The sequence below is a fragment of the Botryllus schlosseri genome, chromosome 12, assembly GCF_051294905.1.
Source record: "Botryllus schlosseri isolate E-star chromosome 12, Bs_hap1, whole genome shotgun sequence".
Taxonomy (NCBI): domain Eukaryota; kingdom Metazoa; phylum Chordata; class Ascidiacea; order Stolidobranchia; family Styelidae; genus Botryllus; species Botryllus schlosseri.
The window spans coordinates 14,828,372-14,853,422 of record NC_137247.1 but is presented as its reverse complement, the minus strand read 5'-3'; the positions used below and the strand labels follow the sequence as shown (position 1 = coordinate 14,853,422).

At 39.8% G+C, this 25,051-nt stretch overlaps 1 protein-coding gene across 4 annotated transcripts in view; it reads left to right on the top strand.

Moving 5' to 3' along the window:
• The window catches only part of LOC145452657 (uncharacterized), a 30,339-nt gene that overhangs the window by 2,444 nt on the left and 2,844 nt on the right, over window positions 1-25,051 (top strand). For 2 of the 4 annotated variants that reach the window (XM_080330829.1, XM_080330832.1), the window contains 28 exons: window positions 243-342; window positions 1,492-1,689; window positions 3,336-3,555; window positions 3,609-3,820; window positions 4,405-4,495; window positions 4,834-4,911; window positions 5,242-5,451; window positions 5,552-5,678; window positions 6,156-6,276; window positions 6,342-6,379; window positions 8,017-8,044; window positions 8,113-8,226; window positions 8,855-8,990; window positions 9,678-9,826; window positions 10,922-11,130; window positions 11,463-11,526; window positions 11,606-11,786; window positions 11,853-12,005; window positions 14,264-14,387; window positions 14,444-14,515; window positions 14,572-14,661; window positions 15,528-15,771; window positions 15,832-15,899; window positions 18,180-18,307; window positions 19,830-20,210; window positions 20,868-20,963; window positions 23,387-23,530; window positions 24,608-24,738. In XM_080330829.1, coding sequence (XP_080186955.1) covers window positions 243-342; window positions 1,492-1,689; window positions 3,336-3,555; window positions 3,609-3,820; window positions 4,405-4,495; window positions 4,834-4,911; window positions 5,242-5,451; window positions 5,552-5,678; window positions 6,156-6,276; window positions 6,342-6,379; window positions 8,017-8,044; window positions 8,113-8,226; window positions 8,855-8,990; window positions 9,678-9,826; window positions 10,922-11,130; window positions 11,463-11,526; window positions 11,606-11,786; window positions 11,853-12,005; window positions 14,264-14,387; window positions 14,444-14,515; window positions 14,572-14,661; window positions 15,528-15,771; window positions 15,832-15,899; window positions 18,180-18,307; window positions 19,830-20,210; window positions 20,868-20,963; window positions 23,387-23,530; window positions 24,608-24,738 — 3,907 coding nt within the window. The remainder of the gene's footprint in view (window positions 1-242; window positions 343-1,491; window positions 1,690-3,335; window positions 3,556-3,608; window positions 3,821-4,404; window positions 4,496-4,833; window positions 4,912-5,241; window positions 5,452-5,551; window positions 5,679-6,155; window positions 6,277-6,341; window positions 6,380-8,016; window positions 8,045-8,112; window positions 8,227-8,854; window positions 8,991-9,677; window positions 9,827-10,921; window positions 11,131-11,462; window positions 11,527-11,605; window positions 11,787-11,852; window positions 12,006-14,263; window positions 14,388-14,443; window positions 14,516-14,571; window positions 14,662-15,527; window positions 15,772-15,831; window positions 15,900-18,179; window positions 18,308-19,829; window positions 20,211-20,867; window positions 20,964-23,386; window positions 23,531-24,607; window positions 24,739-25,051) is intronic. The other 2 variants (XM_080330830.1, XM_080330831.1) reach the window with 2 other exon arrangements.

The following is a 25,051-nucleotide window of genomic DNA, read 5'->3' as shown; positions in this document are numbered from 1 at the left end:
TTCTATTCTATTCAAGTATCCTGGATCTGCATGGTCATTCTCTTCTCTGATGTGCATGACACGATAGGATGGTATTTCATCGCAGCAAATCTGTGGTTATTCTACTGTTTCATGCAGTGTCGGGAATGGATGGCCCATGACGACAGGCTAATTTCAACGGCTACCGCCCTTGCATGATTTTTTACACTTGAAGATCCTAACAATCTCTATTTCTGGTTTCTTAATATGTCTGTTGATGATAGATAAAGAGCCTGAGGCTAAGAAGGAACGAAAAGTGACAAATCGCAGATCATCGGCTCGGGAAATTGAATCTCCAGACGTTCCAAACGATCAAGATATAAGGTTTGATTGATGCTATGGCTGGATCATTTGCTCCAAGTCTACTATCGTGTTTGTACTTAATTGGTGTATTTATTTTGAATTATATTTAAATACACCCTACTAGCTACATGTTTTACTCCTCGATAGGATGATTAATCATATTCCTTGAGCTCATCCGTTGGTTGAAATTGAAAACAACCCAGTGGGATTAAGTGCAGTGTTGGAAGGAACTAAATGCAATCATCTTCCATCAGTTTTATTAAAAAGCTCGTTGGTGGGATTGTCAATACATAGTTACTGCAGGAATTGGCTTTTACTAATTTTGTCAAAGTGATGTCATGCTGAACTATCTGGTTACTACAAGTGAACAAGTCTGCACCATGCCGGATTTACTGTCGATATTTGCGTGACAATTGGGTCCATTACTAAGGAAAAGGTTTTCACTTCACTTGAACATTGCCTCGACCCAGCGTCGGTGGATCCTACCTGAAAATTTGTACTTTGCAATGCTACCATTTTCACTCACCTACAATATTTCGAGTTGGCACTCCCAACTATTTGATTTCTTGCCTCGGTCAATCTAATTAATCCCCTCGATGCATTCATTCAGGTACAGTAAGTAATGTTGAAGTTTCATGTACCATTTCCCTTAAATTGAGAGCAAAGAGATGAAATTGTTGAGGGCCGGAACCACACTTTGGTTAACATTGCATTATGAGTGATTTTTTAAAAGATTCAACGCCATGGCAATGACCTCCTATCCTATGCTCAATGTTCCTTACCAATTGAATAAACTTCTAAACCATCGAAAGTGAATTTACTCATAATTTTCACCAGTGATAATTACTCAAGTAGACTACCGGAACAAATTATCACACCAAAGTGCTTTCAAACTATTAATTCCTTATTGGCCGTATTTGCATCATTCTTGGACCTGGAATGTAGCCCACTGCCGTTACTTAATAATATCACATCTTGCAAATCTAGTTTCAAAATTGGTTTTAATCACATCAAATATAGGATATCTTGTCTTTAAGGCATAGATCTTTTGTAATCTTTGTTTTCCACTGTGGTCAGTTTAAAGTGTCACAGGAAACACATCTTCTCATTGCTAAACAAGGTCTCCCAGTAACCCTACTCATTGCTTAGATTGTGCCTTCTATTTTGCAGCGATGAGGTTGCTGAAGAAGAGGTTGAAGAAGGAGTGACGAGGCCGGGCCGGAGAAGTGTGGTGAAATGTGATGAATGCGGGAAAACCTTGGCATCTTCTCTGTCGTTGGCCCGGCATAAACTCACTCATTCAGAGAACAAGCCTTACCGCTGCCCACATTGTAATGCTGGGTTCAAAACCAACTCGAACATGCACCGGTAAGAGTCTGCTGTAACCCGTCTATTTTCATGAGATAGTAATATTTATGTATTGCATATAGGTAGGGTTACCATATTTCGGAATTATGAAAGAAGGACTATTTTTAAAATTGATAAAAGTTAGTTTATGGACATCGAAATCAACTGATTTTTAAAATTTTACTACAAATCTTGCTGTGTTGACCAAAAAAAAAGGTCATCACTTTGGCTCAACTCCCGATTTGCCCACTTTTTGTGTTACTGCTGCGGTGTTGACTTAAAAAAGGGTCGTCACTTTGAATAGACTCCTAAATGACCCACTCGAACGTCCACATGACCTATTCCTCGTCATTTATGCAGATTTTCAGTTGATTCTGTCCAATAACCTAGCTGGAAAGGACGAATTGCCAAAAAGGAAGACATTTAGGCGTCCTTTGAGGACATTTTCAATTTCCTGAAAAAAAGAACAAACCCTAAAAGAAAGACAGGCGTTAGGCTCAAGAGATCTCTTCGCTCTGATTATTCGAAATTTCATTCTGGTGTCGTTATATTAGGTGATAGGATTGTTGATACCTATTCTCTTCTAGTCGCTGACGATTACCCCTGACGAGTGTCAGCCAAAAATATCCGGGTTCATTTCAATATGAATATACTATTCACAATTGTTATAATTCCTCTTTTATTCAATTACCACTCGTACGTGGTGGTGGTTTCTTGCCATCCTATGATTGCAACAATATGAAGGTGTTGAAACAATTTGGTGGAGTGGAGACCTTAACGAATTTCCACATCAGCCTGCAGTTGTGATAAGATATACCCCATAAACCCCACCAGCCTTACAGAAATAAAATACAGTGAACTCGTATTCCCCCAAAACAAATAATTTAGAAATATTTAGGTAAGATAATTGAGGATGTGCGCAGCACAAGTAAAATACATGTCTTGGCGGTAGGAAGATAAAATCAGAATGTCAAAGACATAACCTGATCAGTAGACTAGTATTATACCCATGACAGTGTAGCAATTTGGCGAAATACTCTTTATACCTGCTATTTTGTGTTTCATTGTGGGATCACTTGTACTTCAATAGTACTATGATGTAGACATATGATGCTTTTGCTTCCTCCCAATAAGCCTACAATAATCAAAATAAAGAATAGGCAATCGTTGAATGCACAGCATACTGTGTGAAGTGACCTCACTGTCAGTGTAGACTTGTAAGAGGGTGGAAATATTGCTTTCTTCTCCAGTGAATGGGGAGTGGTGGGAATTCACATTCCATCTCCATGCATCAACTTCGAACTGAGCTGTCATGGGACATCTCATAGACTCTAAATAGCAATGTTGTAGTACTTTTTAGCTTTCTTAAAACAGAGCAGGAAAGGGTATGAAGAGCGTTTCGGTAAGATGCATCTCTTGCTAATCTGTGCGGTTGTCAACTGGAACTTGCATCTCTAACGCTGGTGGCTTTGTAGAGTATTTGATGATCTGTTGCCAATGTTCATTGCCAAATGATTTCATAGCGACTCTATGCTGTGCTTGTAACCATTCCTTATTTTCTCAGACTTTCCATCGATTTGTGTGTTTTCGTAATCTCCTGATTCATCAAAAGATCCTAACCTAAACAGGTCTCAGATTCCTTTGTCGTAACACGAGACATTTTTCAGTCATGTCCGCATCCACTTTCGCGAAGAATATAAGGATCGGCCGGACGAGTCGCAAACTAAACCGCACTCTATCGCAAATAAGATTCGGTCTTCGCGACAGAACATCCGAACTCCCAACAAATTTCGAGAATTTGATGTGGATCTAGTCGGGGTTTCGTCGAGAACATTGTCGGATACTTCCGCCACGCGATTACAGCAAAGATCTAAGATTGTGAAAGAGGTAAAAGCAGGCTTGCATGGTGATAGAGTCAATGCTGACAATGTTGTTATCAGGTATCTGATGTTGAGTCCACAAAATCGCTAGACGACCAGAGTTCTCCCGAAGACCTAGACAATATAAGTGAATCCGAGCCCGAATCGGAATCTGCTACAAAAAATGAAGACCTGGCATGTCACATTTGCAATAAGACGTTCATTTCCAAGTTTGGCCGCGTTACGCACATGGCAATTCACAGCGAAAATGCAGGAGATTCTTCTGCGACAAGGTGAGGAAACGCCTCGAGCAATTGCGGAAAATCGTGGAGTCATGAAAAGCACTGTGTAATCGACATCAGTATTTAGAGCAAACCGAACTCCAATTACAGATCCTTACCTTAATTGCTCCAAAGCAATGTACCCTCTAAGCTGCGCACGTGCGCACAGAAAATCTAAGTTGCGCACAAAAAATCTGAAGTGATGACCTTTTTTTTAGTCGTTACACACTGTTGTCCGAAGGTGGGTCTTCGCAGTGAGTTGGTGAGTGTGCGCAGACTCATCAAAAATGAGAGGGAACATTGCTCCAAGCCTCCTTAGTTTTGTTTGTCATCCTAATGTCTGTTGCTGATGTTTGTAGTTTGTAATATCAGTGATATACAACACCATTAGTCCTCGATAATTGCTACATTGGTATCCTGAATGCCTATGGCATCTTTTGTGTACAGAATTACTTATCCTTGTTAGCTCTTGTGATTTATGTCATTGCGAACCACAAGGCCAGATGAGACCATGCCTTTCAATCCCTAAGTGCTAAACTCCTCAACTTGATAATGTTGTATGGTTGTGTATTAAATGAGCGATGTTTTTTTCATAGTTGCAACCTGTGCGATCAAACTTTTTCGTCAAGAAAGGGTCTAATGATGCACAATGTCGTAGAACACAAAGTCACGGCGGGCAAAACCCAGGTATGATACCAAATAGTATGCAATACATGTTAAGCTATTTGATGAGATGATCACGAAGTGAATAGAGTATCTGTAGAACAGTTTTATACTTCCAAACAAAATTTCATAAGCAGAGGTACAATTCAGATCCACTTGTACTATGACTTTACGCCGGCTGGCATTTTGCAAATATCTGCTCAAAATTGTTCACTCTTCTGATGCTTATGATGATTAATAAATCTTTGAAGTCCACCTGATCCCTGGTAGTGTTTGTCTAATTGGCAGGCTTAATCTGCATTGACTCTCCACTGCTGGCCACTTCCGATAGTGGATAATAATATTATGTGTGCATTTTGTAGGTCAAGAGCCAGCATGACGTGTTCAGTAAAATGGCCGAAATGGATTTTTCCGCCAAAATGTTTCCTTATCTTGCCGAGGTAAGTTTTTTGAAATACATTCCGTAACTGGTGCAATCTAGCTACTTTGTTCTTTTAACCATATTTCAATAATGCCTGTTATCCTGCTGTTGCTCATTTGATGTAGTTTTGACATCTGCCGTTATCAAGACGTAAACACCTTAATTAGATTCATCGGCAGAAATTTGCGGCAGAAATTTGCGATAGCTCGTATAGTTTTGAACCTGTATCTCTAGTAAGACAGCCAACTCGACCAAGTGCATCTGTACGTCACTGTTCACCATTTCCTTGTAGCATGAAACGTGCTGCGAATTCCTATCGTTTATAATCTATGAGAGCTTTCACATTCAGAAAGTGTGCGCTAACGCAAAGCGTGTCGTGTGCGAAGCTGGTGATCATCGGTTCCTTTGCAAGAGATGTAACGTTGCATTTCCATTACTGGAATCATTGAGACTGCATATCGTATTGAAACATGCTGTGAAGGCTGAAGAGATGGAAGCTACTCTATTTTCAAGCGTTAATCTCGTTGATAAGCGAGAACAGGCAGCGAAGCCACCTCAGGTTAGATTCGTCACGAACCGTTATGCCAAGATGATTTTCCTGAATTTGCCGGTTTGTGTTGGTAAACACTTGTCTCAAACCACACTAATCTTTACGACAGAATAATACTGAAGTGTCAAACGGAGAGGACAATGACGATATATATTCTTCAAAGTTACTGTCTATCAAGCAAATACCCGAATGGCTTCAAGACAGTCCCGTGTTAGATCCGTCCGCTTATGACAAAGGCAAGTTTTGATATCTGTCTCATTTTGGCTTACAAAGTTACGCAAGCGCTAAATGGTACGTGTCCGGTTGATGTCAGAATTTCGAGCTAATACTGATATCGCAGATCATACATTTTTGCTGATATCAAAATATTACATATTTTAACTAGAACTTCTTGTTATTGGCAAAAATTTGTGAAATATACCCCAGATAAACTGCATTTATGTTCAAGCGAACTCCGGCTAAGTAAGCTGCAAGTACTTCCTGTCTGACCGCTGTATATTGTAGCTCAGGAAACGCAGGTTTTCGGCATTTTCACCGAGAAGTGAACCTCCATGGTCCTCATAAATCAATCCGGCAATGCTAATCTCACATGGAATAGTAGAAGCGATTACGTCATTGGTCAGGTCGATAAATGGCGACCAGAGATGGCTATATTTCAGTGAAGCTGTAACTAAAACACTTGTATGACCAATTCATGTAACTACACATTTTAGTTTGTGAAGAAGTAACGCCATATGCAAGCAAGCTGGATTTGACTTATGATGGAGAGGCCACCCCGGTCAAAAACTTTGAAAATGACACGTCTAAGAGTGGTCTCGAAGATTCTTTACAGATGTGAGTCGCTTCGACTTTGTATTACCTGGTCATTTTGTTCGTTAATGTCAAGATTTTTGTTGCAGGAGTTCAAAGGTCGGCGGGAAGAAAAAAATGAAAAGTCGTGAGTTTACGCATGTTTGAGATTCACGAGTGGTGTGAAAGGAAGCTAATTTTGGCAAGAATCAGCTTGCACTATGATACTAAATGTTAATAAATCTACTTTGAATGTAGACATAGCCCTAACGTGTGAATACCATTGGCACGAAAACATCTGATCGACTGATCTGACTTTTTGGGCTAGTGTGTAAATCAGGGCTGTAACCAAGTCACAAGTCAATCTCATATTTATAGTTTTGACTCGAGTTCACTCATTTTCAATTCACCACAGAGTCAAGTCCGAGTCCAAGTCTGCTAGTCGAGGGTCAAGTCCCAAGTCGTCATGTTCACTGTTCAGTTCTCAGTTCGTCATGTTCCAACCCACTTTTTTCAATTCTGATGGAGTGATATAGAACTGCTCGCGTTCATAACATAGCGATTTTCCTCAGTCTCAACAGTTTCTGGCCCTATTTTCCAAGTATCAAGACTGATGGCGAGACACCAATAATGTCGCAGCTTTACTATTCTTGGGAGTTGCAATGAAATGTCTGTCTTGGCCGTCCTGACCTCTAGTCATGCACAATGACTCGAGTACAATCGGGTCGATAAAAAATTGACTCGAGTCGAGTCATTTTATCAAATTGAAACAATAATGCGTGTCACCAAAAAAACGCGCTAGTCATTGCAACCCTGTGTAATCCATATCAAAAGCGCATTTGTTTGGTAATGCACAGCCTACAATTCTTCAATAAGTGGACATTTGGGTAACAATGCGTTGTGTGGCCAAATCTAAAATGACGATATGTTCGCTGTCGTTGCGTTAGGCACATCGATTTCTACCCAAAAACCGAGATTCATTTAATAGAGCATTCCCAACCTCAAAACTTCCATCTGTCATTAGTTTCACTTTAGTTGGTGTCCGATCGTCTTGTTGACTTGTAAAACTTCTTCTGTATCTATTGAGCACACGTTCGACCTGCATTGTTCTCAGTGTTTCAGAATCTCTTGTTTTGTGTTTTTAAAATTCACATTGTCACGTCACACTTGACTACATTGGTTTTTGTTTGAAATCGATATCTGTTCCTTCATTCAGCCGTTACCTTCTTGATAGGGGGTGTATGAAATGTATTGTAACCAATGTTCCCTCTAATTTTTGATGGGTCTGCGCACACTCACCAACTCACTGCGCAGGCCCTTGAAAAACGGTGCGTAACGACTAAAAAACGGTCATAACTTCTGATTTTTTGTGCGCAACTTAGATTTTCTGTGCGCAGAGACCGTTAAAGTACTGCGCATTTGCGCACGTGCGCAGCTTAGAGGGAACATTGATTGTAACTATTGATAGCATCTTTTGTCATTTTGCATTAGTCGCATTGTTATTTTTAGTATATCCATAATTAGTGCCATACAGCCTTCAAGTAATTTTGAAAGTACCCACCCAAAATCCATCGTACTTTTTTAATTACTTGACGAATACTTCTCAGGCTTTATTTATTGAACAAACTATTAAATATAACCATTCTGTAATTTGCTCTTAATTCAATTTTTGGTTGATAACCCGTTGTTGGTTGAGCATAGGCTACTATTAGGTGACATCAGGGTTTTATTCTACCATGGCGTATATCTCCCATCTATCGAATTGATCTAAAATTTTTTTTTCAGACTTGGATCCCAGCGTCATACTCCGAAGGTATAAATTGGAAACAGAATGTTGTTTCTTGAATGTTCTATTACGTTATTTTCCGTCGCGTGATTTAGATTCGAGCATCCCTCCAACCATAAAATTGACATCGATAGAATGGCGATGGATAAAAACGTGTTCTGGTGCAGAATATGCAACTATTCGTCGCACGAAAAAAGTGCTCTCATCAGGTAATAACGTTTGGAGTTTTTGTTTATGTTGTAGTCTGTACTGTAGATTGACTCCTAAATAACCAACCTGTTGCCAATCAAAAATTGTAGCGGTATGTAGGGGGGAAACTAGGGATCTTTTTAATCAAACTGTATCTGCAACATGAATCACCATGAACTTCCGATTTGCCTACTGGGACTGGAGCCAGTTCAGATGTTTTGTTCAGACGTTATGTTACCGGCTTCCTACATACAAAAGATGGGAAAGGAAGCCCTGTCTGCTTCAAATCAGCCAATTCAATCCTATAACGCTGCATTGAGAACATGTAGTTACTGCTATGCCAATAGTCGACATTTGAACTTCTTTATGGAATGTGTACTGCCTTGTGGAATTTCTTGCTAGATTTTCAATTTGTACAGTATTTACGTTGTTCGTACTTATATAAAACACGATGGATGGTGAATGCTGTGGCCACTTCCAGCATGAGACTTTGTTTTATCGCATAGTAGAACACGTGGTGTATAATACCACGTAGTAACTCATTTGATTTTGACTGCCTTCTGAAGTATTTTAATATATCGCAGAGTATTTGATATTTGTTATTATTGGTCTTGCAACATATCTTATGCGGTATATCTATCGCTGTAGACATCTTCTGACGCACAGCGGTATCCGACCCTACTTTTGTAAACTGTGCGATTATGCCTTTACGACAAAAGCCAACTGCGAGCGGCACGTGCGCAAGCGGCACAACATCACCGAAAGGAAAGAATTGGACACGGCGGTGAGTTGCTATAGTTAGTCATTAACCGTAGACAAAGGTTCTAGTAAAGGCGTCGACACTACAGTAGAACAAACATGGTGAATTCCCACTGAATCACGGTAGGAGCAGTACACATTTTCATGACATGCCAAAACGTAATAAAGAAGTAAGATATGAATGTCTGAAAAGTCTGCAAGTAGTTACATAAACTTGATTGAATTACAAGAAAACACCGCACACCAATTTTAACTCGATTCCAACCAATGGAAGCAAAGTTATTTTAGTTGAAAATTTGGGATTTGTTTAATAAAATGTATATCAAAATTTTTCAAATTTTTCTGGTCACCCCATGACGTTGATAGGTTGTCTTGAACAATAATGCACAACAAATTTGACTCAATTCCAACCGGTGGAAACCAAGGCATTGGATTTGGAAAAATTAGTATTTACGATGGCAAATTCTTCAAGTAGACAGTGAAATTTGAATAAAAGAGTCATTTTTGAGCACCGCTAATATTCAGTTACGTGATACGGGCTGTTTCATACTGTCGTTATGACAATCTCGCGTATTAAACTGCTGCAAACATATCCCAAATCTACTTTTTACTTTCTGAAATTCTTTTGAAAAACTAGTGGAAGCATGTTAAATAAAACCTACTCTAGTATTCCATGGGTGGGCACTTTGTTACTAACCACCTCTATCCGCAGGTCAAATGCGACTGGGAGTTACTGAAAAAAGCGCCGAGGGAAGACATTTACATGATATCCGCCAGCAATTCCTCGTGCCCGGTGTGTCAGAAGTCGTTTTCGTGCAACGTGGATTTGAAGCAACACATGAAGATTCACGAGGAAAGACAGTGAGTTCGATTCTGTCTCCAGTAGGACCGGACAATGTCGAGTATCTGACATTGATTTGATTCCTACTACTCTAGTCGAATATTCTTATTCCTTTCAAGATACATAGTAAGAAGGAATTTCACGGTTGAAATTTGTGCCCTTCACACGGTTGCACTTACTAAAATTAATATTTCCATGTATTTCAACTGTATTGTCTATAATCCAGGGTTGTCATACCAGTCTTCTTTCTAAGATATGTCCTTGTTTTGAAGGTAGGTGTCTTATGAAACTACTTAGTTCTTATTTGTGAGATAATGTCCTTATTGACTTGTGTCCTTAGTTTGTCTAATTTTCTGCATTTATACCGGGATTAGGGCTTAGCAATCAGTTTACAAATTAACTCATCTCACGATTAGGCTACTCAAAGTTTTTGGTGCATGTTGATGGCAACCCTGCCCAAAGCAACCCTGCCCAAAGCTATGACTGCAGGGCTCTTTTCTGCATTCATTGTCACTACTGTAAAGATATAATAGGGTCACCATGTGTCCTCCTTTAGGAGGATTTGTCCCCTTTTTTGAGAATACGTCCTCCTTTACAGCTTTGACAGCCAGGCCAATGGACAGGCAGAACTAAAAAACGTCATAAATGTTGCGAAATTTGCGATGCCGGGAGTTTGTGAGGGTTGACTGGAAAAATTGGAAAAACGGGAAAAATGACCTTTTTTAGTCACCGCCACAGCAGTATTGTGATAAAGTGGGTCATTCATAATTCGAGTAGGAAAGTTGACCTTCTTTGTTAGTCAACAAACGTGATTTCCCGTAAAAATTCTAGAATCGGCACTTTTCTGGTCCGTTAATCTGAATTTTGTAATTTGTAAAAAGTGTCCCCTTTCCCGGATCCAAAGATATGGTAACCCTATTATATGAACATACGCATCATAATGCTAGATCCTTTCGATTATATGATGAAGCCAATCAAGACTTCATATCTTATGTGATGGGAAAAACTTTCGAAACGATACTTCCTGTCTATAAATAGAATTCTTCAGTCATAAGGGTTGTATAGCCTATGCTAGCTTACCCACAGTATCCCCAAATCCAACGTTGCTTTTGTAGCTTCGTGTGTCAGCTGTGCGCCGTTCGATGCACGACGCGGAATAATTGCGTGCGTCACATTATGCACAAACACCCGGGCATACCGCATCAAGAGGCAAACAATATCATTACCTTCTGCGGAAACGGACAGAACGAGCTCAACTTGGATATCGAAGCAATGACTACCGACACGGCTGCTGAACCGACGGGCGACGTTGATCTTAGCAGAGGTAATTGATATTTTTCTACCATTATACCGTTCGTTTGAGTCGGTACTATTTCTACCTCCTAACAGTTTTTGGCAAATCTTGAATTTTTTCACTTTACATTTTGTAAAGTAGAGAGTGGTATTGAGAATGAAATGTAATAACTGCACGATTAGCCCCGGAATCACGGTAGCTGCTTATATATATTTTCGAAAATGCACCTTTATATATCTGAAATAGTCATGTTCTATCCATAATAGGTGCCATACAGCCTATCATTGAAATGAAAGGAATCTTTAAATCAACTTATGTGCTGTATTTCTAATCAGGTTTTAATTGAAATCAATATTATCTAGGACGTCTCGGTGTAAGGAGCACTACACGGCAAACCCCTCGCTGGAAAAGGCCCGGTTTTGCTAGGTGCGTAGCGTTGGTAAAATCCAACTTGATTTTATCAATCCACTTGCAATCAATTTGTTAAATGGTGTCTGATTCATAGGAGGTCAAGTTTTAGACAACCAGAAAGCAAACGTCCGCGTACGGTTGATGTGTCGTCACCAAGAAATACCCATGAGGAAGATGCCGGTGATTCAGCGGTCCCAGAAAGAATGGAAAATTCGTCACACGCTGGCAATAATACTCGACCTAAAAAGATGATACCATTGATACCGTTACTGAAGGTACCTACGATACTTTCTTGGGTCTGTCCGTCGTATGGATGCCATTATCCAGCCGTGTTACTTTAGATTAAAGCTTATAACGAAGCCGCCGCCAATTCCTATGCACAAATGGTGGCTCTCTACTCTCAACTCAATTTTCTCAATCCGATCCAACCGGACGGTAACCTTCTGAATGTGAGCGCTGCCTTGAATGAGACTGCCGACACCTCGGCAGACATGGTGAGTGTTTGCCTTTTTTATTTGATCATCTATTGAACACGTGTTAACATTCCAGTAAGTAGAAATATTACAGAAGGCCATTTTTCTTAACTAGCCATTATTTGTCTGGATGAAGTGCATGTTATGCGTAGGAACAAGGAAATTCATATTATTAGATATGAGAGACGCCAAAATAACGGAACTGACTTTGACAGTTGTGATTTTTTAATTCAAGTAATTTACATAAGAATAGAAATTTGGAAAATAGACACGTCATTTGCATCTCCCGATTGTTATTATTACCAGCTTTGTCAATATATCTACATTATTTAGTAAGGTAAAGGTTAATGCATATTTCTATATTAAGAATTATCTGTTTTGGTTGGGTGCTCTCAAAAAAGAAATTGCATCGATTCGTACGTTTAGTGGGATTTCGGTAGTACGTTATCTGTTATCTTGCTATGGGTTATGTTTGTATTCGAAGTGGCTATCTGTCAAATAGTTTCTGACCCGAGGACAGATTTTACCAATTCTTATCAGTTACCAGTCGTTACTGGTAGCAAACCATGCAGAAAGTTGAGCTGATGATGCAGTCGAAATGAGATAAGGGAATTGGAAAGTGATGTTAGCTCAAATTGTTAGTGAGGTAATGTTTAATTTAAATAAGCTAACAGTGGAATTTGAAATATCAAGAAGCAAATGCTAGAAACGATAGATCTAGTGCAGCCAATAGACAAAAGCATAAGCAAATGCTTGTATACAGTAGAGATCGACCGATATTGATTTTTACGGACCGATACCGATATATCGGCACACTCACAGGCCGATAACCGATATCATAGGCCGATATTATTATGGAAGGAGATGAGAACAATTTCACCAAAAATATTACATATTAGGCACGATGGCACTTGTTCATGCCACAGAAAGCTGAACAACAAACGAGAAAGCTGATATTGAAAAGAATTGTTGCTTAATTGTGCACATTCGTTGAAAATTGGGATAACATAAAAAACAAAACATGATACAGAACTGCAGATCAGCACAAAAAAGGTAGATTGTAATGCAGGAAGCATAGTTTCTCAGAATGCTCACCCAGTTAAAATCGTCCCGAAGGGGTGAATCTGTCATATATCACCCTTTACGTCGTCGATTTCTTAAGAATAATAAGACGGAGCATTGAATTTCCAATAGTTTTTTTTTTTCAATATAAACTATCGGCCTTCATAGGCCGATATCGATAATCGGGAAAGCTCTAAATATCGGCCTCGATAATCGGCCATTTCGATAATCGGTCGACCTCTAGTATACAGACCCGACCCAAATTAATATTTAGAGAGGGAATGAGCTAAATTTGAGTTGGATGAATCCACACTATTGCTTGCAAGGAAATGTCACCTTTTGAGAAGATCAATCATAACCAACAGAATAACACCTTTTTGCAGGCTTGAAGAGTCCATTATGTAGAGTGGCATCCATTTGAGATGCATATACCATAAATAGGTCAGGTGAGAAAGTCAAGCGTGTATGTTGAATCAGTAGGAACAAACGCAATGGACAACAAGATTTTTAGTGATAGTGTCAGCTCACCAATTCAGTTGGGCATCGAGCCAGAACATCTCTTACGTGGTTCTTTCGATTTCTAGGGGTATAACAGTGAGGATACATCCAAGTCTGTCATGTCGGTGTTATAATATGGAAAAATATCTCCATATTTTATATCGATCGATGATCGAAGACATCAAGTTCTCTCCTGAAGAATGAAGAGTATATCTGGGATTTATATGTATTCTGATATGTCTTGTGAGATAGTATTAGGATTTTCCTAAATGATAGCCATCGCGTCAAAATGTTTGAGCAGAAGTTTGAAGTGCGGCTTGACGGCACATGGTGAACTTGCCATGAATATACCAATCGAGCTGTTAGTGTTAGCGCTTACTTTACAGCGCATAACCGCGGGTTAGGGGAGTGAATAATATATTGATATAGAAATTAACCCAAATATTTTCGGAGGATGCGACTTTTCACTTCTTCGATTATTGGGAGCCGAAAATATTTGGGTTTATTTCAATATGGATCTATTATTCAATTGTATTTTGCAGTTCTGTTCCTCTCTCTTAAAACAACCTTGAATTCTGTTGACAGTCTAGTCTTCGAACTTTTCCCAATATTTCATTTCTCAGCTACAAAATTGTTTCGTATCTTATTCCGAGATGTGTTGTTGATCAAGCCGAAGGATAGTTTTGTAGTGCCGACTGATCCTACCCTTGTTATTTTAGCCTGATGGTGAAGTGTACTTGGCGAGCGAAACCACATTCGTCTGTCACACCTGTGCCAAAGCGTTTGACACCAAAGAACTTCTACAGGATCACATACCTCAATGCGAATACAATGCGAGCAATGGTAAATTCTGGTGCCAAATTTGCACGGTTTCGAAATTCAACTTCTGTCCATAACAGATACTGAGGATCTACAAAATACAAGCGCAGACTACACCGACTTGCCTGATGATGGTGAACACAGGGATGACGGTAAGATGTTTTATGGTCATGAGTAGGTCAAAATTTATGTCTATTTATTCTGCAAGCAGATGGAAGCATGCGTAATGGAAGCATATTCAACGGTGAAAATACAGAGTGGTCTCACGATGTCGAAATCTCGCAAGAGGAAGATGAGGGTAGAATACCTTGTTCCATTACATGTGTTTTTAAGCTTTAACCAACTTAAAAGTATCCGGTATTCCGGTGTAAATAATTCACAAAATAGCCTTATTGTTAGCAGTTAGCTTCCAGCGGAAGACTGTTGTCTGAAGCTTGTTCGGATCAATCTTTTTTGCTGTTCAGCTTTGCAATGTTAGAGGTTTGCCACAGCGGGTCAGCGCTAGGTTTCCCACAACGATTTTCAGAGATTTGGGGAATGTCACTGGAGTGAAGTGCATTTTTCTCATCAACAGCTGGATCTGGGAACGTGCCAATGCAATTTTAAACCAGGCCTACATATCATGAGACCATTGCTCTGACCGCCAAGCTGTGGCTGCTATCATCAATCGAATCGACGAATTGCTGAAATTCAGTCGTTGACGTTTTCACTGCCTTCTGCCTTGCCCCACCGATTGTTATTAAAATAATCCCCTAACTTTGGTGAGCCGGTGATAATGGATGCAGGAATTGGTGGAAGATGACTTCAATGATAATAATTTAGCAAACAATGGCATGTCATGTAGAGTCTGTAACAGCACATACCTTGTAAAGCAATTTGGACTAAAATAATTTCACTGAAGTAATATGTTTTCGGGGTCCGTCCATTCGCGACACAATTGTGAGGCTAATCTCTACTCTTCATAGAGGCTAATGTTGTAGTTTGCTATTTACCAACCCTAACTGGCCTTGGACATAGCCACAGTCTACGATTTCAGGCCAATTTGGTCCATTTTCGAAGTCTTTACCTGCACTTCGGGTTGAATTTTGTAGCGTGCCAGCTAATGAAAAACGTTGATATAATGTTGAATTGTGGTGCAAGTTATCAATCATCTATCTCTCACAGACAATGAGTCGAAACGTGGGGAGACTGAATCATGGCAAAAAGACACATCGTACATATCGCAACAAAACGACGAGACCGTACCCGAGTACGATTCGGCCTACAGCAGTGACGGCAAGCAGCGCGGGTCAACCTACGGCAAAGAGCCTTCCTACGTGGAAGACAGCTTGCTCCAGTCTATGTTTGGAGAGGGCGACACCAACCCTGAAACGGACACTACAAGCAACACAAGTATTTCGATTGCGAGGTATGTCGTCTCCGTTGAGATTCCAACTTGAGATGCGTAGTGACTCGGGTTGCGTTGCAGGTATTCTCCCGGGCTTCCCACTATGGTTGACATGCCGAGCGGATCTATTCCCGTTTCGAAATATCAAGGTTGGTATACATGGCAAAATTCTATTGGACCCTGTTCAAACGCCTTGCGTTACTGTGTGCGGATATTGCCGTGTGAAAATTCCCATCTGAAAATCGTTGGATAGCGTGGGCTTGTATCAATTTTAATGACATGGCTATGTCAATCGTTATCATATATTCAATGATAACAAGGGTAAATTTATGCCACTTATTTTTACAGCTGCCGGGAGCTCCCTAAATACTCAGAATATTTGTAGCTGTTAGAGGAATTTTATATTTTTTCATGCAACCTTCGTTAAAATTAAGTCCTACTTTCTCACGGTTTTAGTGCAAGAAAAACTTGCCCTAATGACAACTACTCCCACCGTGTTGAACTTCTTAACCTTATCAGCATTTGTTGATTTTTAAGAAATGATCCATAAGCTGACTATTATTTACTGAGCCATCCCTACTACAGCTACATTAGGGTTGTCCAAACTTTGGAAAATCTTTAAAATACCCCGTGATTGTGTCTCATTCTGTAGATTGATAAAAAACAACGATGAGCCTGAAAGAAGCTTACAGGAAAGCCGTTAAGATTTCAGGCAACGATTTTGAAAGTAGCTGCTCAAGAATGGGCGTGTCACTGATCATAGAACGGCAAGAAGACTAGTAATCACATAACCACGGCTCTTGATTGGCTAATTGGCTATGCTTCAATGATCACGACAGCAGCATCTTGCTGATTAGGTGTTCAAGGAGTCTGCTACCGGCGGGGATTCTGAATGTGCATTGTTGGTAGGTTGGCAGGTGATGATATAAGATTAATTCGGGACATGTTGAGGTACGCAGTACATGATGATCAAACAGCAGCTGCTTCACAAAGATTTTTACAGCATGACTGCTTTATTGTGTAGGAAATGGCTGAAGCCTACATGCCGAGTTTTCATCTAGGGAAAGCAAAGACCTTATGCAAGTGTTGAGCGAATTCACCATTTCAGAAGAAATCCATCGTCAGTGAATACAAATATAAAGCTTAACAATGACACTATACTTTGTGTAATCTTATTGGGCTGAAGCTGCAGTATATAGGTGACGTTTTGAATGCTCTAGGGATCAGCTGAATCAGTGGGTTATGCTTGACTCTCATCAGATGCTTAGAGCAACTTGAATCCACTTGTAGGCGTTGTTAAAGTCCCTAATGATAACGCAGAATAGAGGTGGTAATGTACGCACACGCGCCAGGCTATGCTGGATATGTGGTATGTCAAAGTCGTTATTGATCCTGCAGAAAAGCACATACTATGCTGCATAGTTTGGATATCAAATCCAGCATATAGTCTGTGCTTACCTTACACCTCTTTTCTGCAGCATCATTAGGGACTTTGACAACACTTATTTTTCTGCAGCATCATTAGGGACTTTGACAACACTTAAAAGTGAATTCAATTTGCAGTAGATATATCTGCCAAGCATAAGCGGCTGATTCAGTCGATCCCTAGACCATTCAAAACTTCAACTATATACTACAACTTGGGTCCAATATGATCACACAAAGAATAGTGTCATAGTCAAGCTTCATGTTTGTATTCACTGATTATGGATCACCGTTGAAACAGGGAATTCGTTTACCACTTGCATGCGCCTTTGCTTTTCCTCGATGAAAACACAGCATCTACACTACAGCCGCTTCCTTCGCAATAAAGCAGTCATGCTCTAAAGGTTTTTGTGAAGCAGCTGTTGTTTGTTCATCATGTATTTTGTACCTCAGCATGTCCTGAATTAATCTTAGATCATCATCTGCGAACCTACCTACAATGCGCTTTCATATACCCCGCCGGTAGCAGACTCATTGAACACCTAATCAGCAAGCTGCTGCTGTCGTGATCATTGAAGCATAGCCGATTAGCCAATCAAGCGCCGTGGTTATGTGATTACTAGTCTTCTCCCCGCTTTATGGTCGGCGGCACGCCCATTCTTGAGCAGCTACTTTCAAACGCTTTGCCCGAAATCTAAACGACTTTCCTGTAAGCTGCTTTCAGGCTCATTGTTGTTTTTTATCAATAATCTATAGAATGAGACACAATCACGGGGTATTTTTAAGATTTTCCAAATTTCGGACAACCCTAAGCCACATGCACTATTTCTAATCAATATCATGTAACTGGAATATGATTCATACGATACGTGTTTAAGACTCTCCGCTATGACTCTTGGCTATCACTTAAAATGTAGTTGATTGCAATTTTAATGCTGTCGCTGTCATAATCCTGCCCCCTATTCCTGTGTTTTCCAAATCGACGAGAGTTTGATTTGTTGCAGGGAACTTGGACCTTGAAGATAAGTTTAAGAATAAAGCATTCCATGGAAGGAAATGCCCGCAGTGCAACAAAACATTCCCATGGGCTTCGTCTCTAAGAAGGCACATCATGACACACACGGGCTTGAAGGTAAAGGTCTCAAGTTCTATTTTTGTGGTTATGATAATCAGAGATGGGCGAATTAGTTATCATTAGTACTCGAGTATAAGTAGCGAGATCCAAGATATGTCAAAACTAATTTAAGTGGTAGTAGAAAATATAGATTTGTAAAAGTACTCGAGTATTTTCTAAAAGTATAGATTTGTAAAAGTACTTGATTTAGTCAGATAGTGTATACCTTTACTAGCTGATGGAAGGCGCCGACTTTGGAAATTTCAAGGCGCACCATCATGACTAACGCAAAATGAATAGTTGGTACAATTTTCGTAAACATATCCCGAAACTATGCTCCACTTTACAAAATACAAAATGTGAAAGTAAGTAGTCTTTTGTTCAATGAACTGTCACGTAAGAGTGCAAGTAGTCTGAAAACGTAACCACTTGAACAGACTTGGACAACCGGAGAATATTTGTCTTTGACAAATGAGATTAGAATTAGAATTGTTGCTACGCAGCTACTTCCAAATTTGATAATAATTAGAATTAGAATTATACCTCCAGTTTTTTTTTCAAATTAGAATGGGATTGGAATTATAGCTCCAGTTTTTTTCCAAATTAGATTATAATTGGAATTATCGTTCCAATTTTTTTTCCAAATCAGATTATAATTAGAATTATAGCTTATCAGGTTTTTCCAAATTAGATTACAATTAGAATTATAGCTCCCGTTTTTTTCCAAATCGCATTATAATTAGAATTATAGCTTATCAGGTTTTTCCAAGTTAGATTACAATTGGAAATATAGCTCCCGTTTTTTTCCAAATTAGATTATAATTAGACTTATAGCTTGTCAGCTTATCAGGTTTTTCCAAATCAGATTATAATTAGAATTATAGCTTATCAGGTTTTTCCAAATTAGATTACAATTGGAATTATAGCTCTCGTTTTTTTCCAAATTATATTATAATTAGAATTATTGCTCCCGTTTTTTTTTTCAAATTAGATCATAATTAGAATTATTGCTCCAGGTTTTTTCCAAATCAGATTATAATTAGAATTATAGCTTATCAGCTTATCAGGTTTTTCCAAATTAGAATATAATTAGAATTATAGCTTATCAGGTTTTTCCAAATTAGGTTTGCAATTGGAATTATTGCTTCAGGTTTGTTCCAAATCAGATTATATTAGAATTATTGCTCCACAGTTTTTTTTCCGAATTAGATGATAATTAGAATTACTGAATTCCCTGAAACTTAGAAATTGAATCAAGTTCAGTTTTTATCAAATATCAAATTCATTCTCGTAGCACGAGCATGGCAAGTCTGTAAAGCGAGCTCGGCTCGTTTAGTTCTCCTGTAGCATTTTTGGGAAAACCAGAAAATGGATAATAAGAATTAAAAGTAGAGTTTAGAGCTGTCCAAGTCTGCACCCGAGTAACTGGCGAAAGGACGCAAACTCTATCCGTGTGCATGCGTTGTAAAGACGCTCTCGCTTGTGTTATTATATTGCGTTGTCGAAATAAAACACATAGTAATTGATTTTCCCCCGGCAGCTGTACATGTGCCGCGTGTGCGAGATGCGCTTCACCACGCGCTCGAACCTGATCCGTCACGTCTACCGCCGGCACGGCATGGCCAAGCAACACCCCGAGTTTGCGGCGTGCCTCGCAAAGCTCAACCCCTCAGACTCGCTGCTGCGGGAAGTCGAAGCAGACGTACGCCGGCGCATTGACGTGAAAAGGAAGAGGATACCCGGGACTCGCAACGCGTACGAGAGGAGGGGCTCCGGCGAAGAGGCGGAACGTGGGGACAGCGTGGGGACGGTGAAGTTCGGAAACTTTCAGTCGATGTTGGAGGATGACCCCGACACGATGCTGGTGGATTTAGACTACAGCCCGCGAGACGAGATGAACGAAGTGGGCGACGGGAAGCAGGTAATGATAATAAAAATGATCGAAACATACAACAAATGAAACCAAAAAAGAAATCAAACTACACAAACCTCAAAATGGAATGTTGCGATTGAATAAATGAACATTGTACCGATAGTCATTGGCGCTAAAGGATTTTAAAGCTAAAAAACTCTCAAGACATATCCAAAAGATGACGGGAAACGGTCCATTCGATATGATCCAAAAGTTCAATTTATTGGGCACAGCGCATATTCTTCGGAAGACCTTGAATGCACCACTGGACTAAATTATACTTGTACTCGAAAATCACTGCATAATTTCTGTAATTTCCATTCGTTTTCATTCATCTCTTACCTCTGCAACCCGTGCCAATTCTTCATCTACCGTCCGCAATTCTGTAATCCGACCACTTCATGTATTGCGTAGGAATAACAATTTGACTCAGTTACTGAAGTTTAAAAAGTTGACTTCAATCTCTCCATTGTACTTAGAAAGCAGGCCTGCATTCTTCAAATTAACAGCTCTACGTTCCCGGGACGGGAACGTTTGCCTTAATAAAAATCCTTGTGGTTGGCTGCGCAAATGTTTTTCACCAATCACGCTTCAATAATCAAGGAGACCATTGATTCTCTATAACCTGTGCTACGCCACCATTTTATAATATGTGTTCGCCTACAGCTGAGTTTGGACCATGAAAGTGAATCACAAGAGGGCGAAGACATTGAGAATGACGAAGACGATGTGGAAATATCTGTCAAAGAGGAGCCACGAGCTGTAAGTTTGTGTTGCGTGTGCAACACGTATAAGCGTTCAGGTCAAAATGACGTTATTTGCAGTGTATATGGATTCCTGTATCTAGTAATGGTACCGCCGATATTATAAAGCAATTGCTTCGAATTTATTGCATTGCGGGAATTGTTTGCTCGTCACAATCTTGCTCGAAGTCGACCTCTACAGTAAAAAAGGCATTTTTTTCCATATTTATTACGATGACGACGATATAATGATGGTTATACGATCATTTTTGACATTTCCGTTGATTTGATCCAGTTCAAATGGAATACAGTAAAAATAGCAGCTGCTGGCCTTATGCTACCACAAGATTCTTTGTATTTGGCTGAAATTAAAATATTGGTTGATTGCCGAATTATTGCTATCTTTAGAATGTCTATGTAAACGAGTTGAATCGACTATTTGAACTAAACACTTTCAAATGAAATTGAATTTTGGAATCGTATTGAGACCAAAATTCTGAACGATCTCGTTCGCTGTGGTTAGAAATCAGGTACGCTACCGTACTCCTTAACTATATTTGTAATTTTCTATCCATAAATATCACACGAGGCAACCTGACTCACGAATACCTTCTCTATTTCTATTTACCAGTATGCCAAGTGGCAAATCACTTCCGTACTTCGCAATGATTACGATAACTTGATACATATGCATTAGGGTTGTCCAAAATTTCAAAAATCTTACAAATCCTCCGTTGTAATGTCTTATTCTATAGATTATTGATAAAAAACGACACTGGACCTAAAAGAAACTTACAGGAAGGCCGGTAAGATTTCGTGCAAAGCGTTTGAAAGTAGCTGCCGAAGAATGGGCGTGCCACCGACCATAGAACGGCGAGAAGCCTAGTAATCACGAAACCACGGCTCTTGATTGGCTAATCGGCTATGCTTCAATGACCACGACAGCAGCAGCTTGATGATGAGGTGATCAAGGAGTCTGCTACCGGCGGCGATTCTGATACCGCATTTTATGTAGGTTGACTGATAATGACTTAGGATTGTTTAGGGTATGTTGAGGTACGAAATACATGATGTACAAACAACTACTGCTTCACAAAAACGTCCAAAGCATGACTGCTTTATTGTGAAAGAAACCGCCTTAGCCGACATGCCTTGTTTTCAACGAGGGAAAGCATAGGCGCTCATGCAAGTGGCGACGGATTCCTAGTTTCAGAAAGGATCTATCATTATTGAATACAAATATAAAGCTTAACAATGACACTACTTTGTCTGTGTGAGCTTATAGGGCTCAGGTTGTAGTACATAGTTGAAGTTGTGAAAGCTCCAAGGATCGGCTGAATCAGCGGGCTAGCTTGGTACTTATCAGATGCTTTTACATCAAATTGTATTCACTTGCAAGTGCTGTCAAAGACCTTAATGCTGGTGCAGAAAAGAGGTGTAAAGGTAGGCACATACTATGCTGGATATGATATGCCAAAGGCCTTGATAATCGTGCATAAAAGGGGTGTAAGGGAAAGCACAGACAATGCTGCATAATGCATAGTATCCAGCATAGTGTTTATATAATATCAAGCATAGTCCGTGCTTACATTTACACCTCGTTTCTGCGGCATCATTAGGGACTTTGAAAACACTTACAAGTGAGAATTCAATTTGCTGTAGACATCTGATAAGTGCCAAGCCTAACCGTCTGATTCAACCGATCCCTAGATCATTCAAAACTTCAACTACGTACTACAACCTGAGCCCAATAAGATCACACAGATTGAAGTGTCATTGTTAGGCTTTATATTTGTATTCAATAATGATATAGCCTTTCTGAAACTAGGAATCCGTCGCCACTTGCATAAGCGCCTATGCTTTCCCTCGTTGAAAACAAGGCATATAGGCTACGGTGGTTTCCTACACAATAAAGCGGTCATGCTTTAGACGTTTTTGTGAAGCAGTTGTTGTTTGTACATCATGTATTTCGTACCTCAACATACTCTAAACAATCCTAAGTCATTATCAGTCAACCTACATGCAATGCGGTTTCAGAATCTCCGCCGGTAGCAGACTCCTTGATCACCTCATCATCAAGCTGATTCTGTCGTGGTCATTGAAGCATAGCCGATTAGCCAATCAAGAGCCGTGGTTTCGTGATTACTAGGCTTCTCGCCGTTCTATGGTCGGTGGCACGCCCATTCTTGGGCAGCTACTTTCAAACGCTTTGCACGAAATCTTAACGGCCTTCCTGTGAGCTTCTTTTAGGCCCAGTGTCGTTTTTTATCAACAATCTATAGAATAAGACATTACAACGGAAGATTTGTAAGATTTTCCAAATTTTGGACAACCCTAATATGCATGCTTTAAAAGATCAATGCTATATCTTGAATCATACCTACCCTTGGAAAGGCCAACACGACAGTGAGGTGAAAATTCTGTGTTTTTCGTTTGTTTTAGATTAGTTCAGCTCGTGATGGTGACTCAATTAATGGAGAAAACGAGTCTAGTGATACCAAGGACGAAAATGTCGATGATGCAGGTGGCGAAGAAAAAAATGATGATGAGACTAAATCCCTGGTAAAGCCGTCAAGGAATAAACAGGTAAGGAAATTGCAATAGTCAACTACCTACTGGTCAGCGGACAGGACGTTGTTAGTTGGTCTCGCAATTTCGTTGGAGAAGGCGGAATTTCATTACAGTATCCAAATTGACTTTCTTCACTCGGGCATCCCATCTGGCTCGTAACAGGGTTGTAACCAAGTCACAAGGCTCCGAGTCACAAGTTAATCACACTATTATATTCTTGACTCGAGTCAAGTCTAGTCATTTTCAAGTCACCACCGAGTCAATTCCTAGGGGTCGAGTCCGAGTCATTGTGTTGACTGCTCAGTTTCCAGTTCAAGTCTAGTTAAACCCCCCTGATATAACTCTGTTTAGTGATATCGAATGATTGGCATTTATAATATACTAATTTTCCTCACTTTTAGCAGTTTCTGGTCTCATTTTCGAGTGCAAGTACCAATAGACGAAATCCCAATAGTCTGGTTACTTTACTATTCTTCGAAATCACAGAGAAATGTCGGTCTTGGCGGTCTCAGTCTCGAACCATACGACTTGGTTCGAGTCATGCGCAATGACTCAAGTCCAAGTCAAGTCAATATACAGATTGACTCGAGTCGAGTCGTTTCCGTCTTTTGAGAAAATGACTCGAGTCATCAGAAAATCATGGCTCGAGTCATTACAGCCCTGGCTCATAACAACAACATAAATCACTTGGAAGTTGTAAAGATGCCAATCTTGCGATTCACGGCGAAATTAACGGCGGAAAACCTTACTTAGAGTATCAAATAGGAAGTACGAATTACATTGTTTCATTAGTGCTGCGTTGATATTTGGTTGTTTTTATAGCAGAATTTGCTGTAGTTGAGTCTTGTGAGGTTCGCATGTATGTTTTCTTGTTAAAACGACATTCTTTTCGTTCAAGTTCAACCACATATACTGAAGCTCGCTCCCGATGAGAGTCTGTCGAAAAGCTTCAAGCGGAATAAATGTAGCAATATGAATTTATTGTTTGCAGTGATATATTGAAGTTTTGTGCCTTTGCTTTTAGCGTAACCATAGACCTCGCATAAAAGCCTTGCGTGCCGTTGACTCTTCTAACCTAGCTTCTGATTGCAGTCGTCTCACTTTGTGTGTGGGTTATGCAAGAAAATTTTCAAGAACGTGGAGCAGCTGATACGTCACCAGCACGTTCACAACGTTCCGCACTGCTGGCACTGTCCGGTCTGCCGCGTGCCATTCACTAATAAGTGAGTGCGACTTATTTTTACCATTTGACTTCGTTCAAGAAAATAAACCCAGTAAATTCAAGATGATTTGATATTATTTTGACTATACCTATTTGATCACGGCGCTTTGTAGGAATGGGGCGGATTGATCACCTCACGCAGATATTTCGCTTCTACTAACATGTGTTGCTTTGTGCTACATGTTTTGGATGCTTTGATGCAAACCGATTTAGATATCATGGCTTCCACAGCGGGAAAAAGTATGGAAACAAAAATTCTCAATTAATAATAATTAGGGCGATTTTTTTTTGACATGTCTAAAAATAGAAGAATT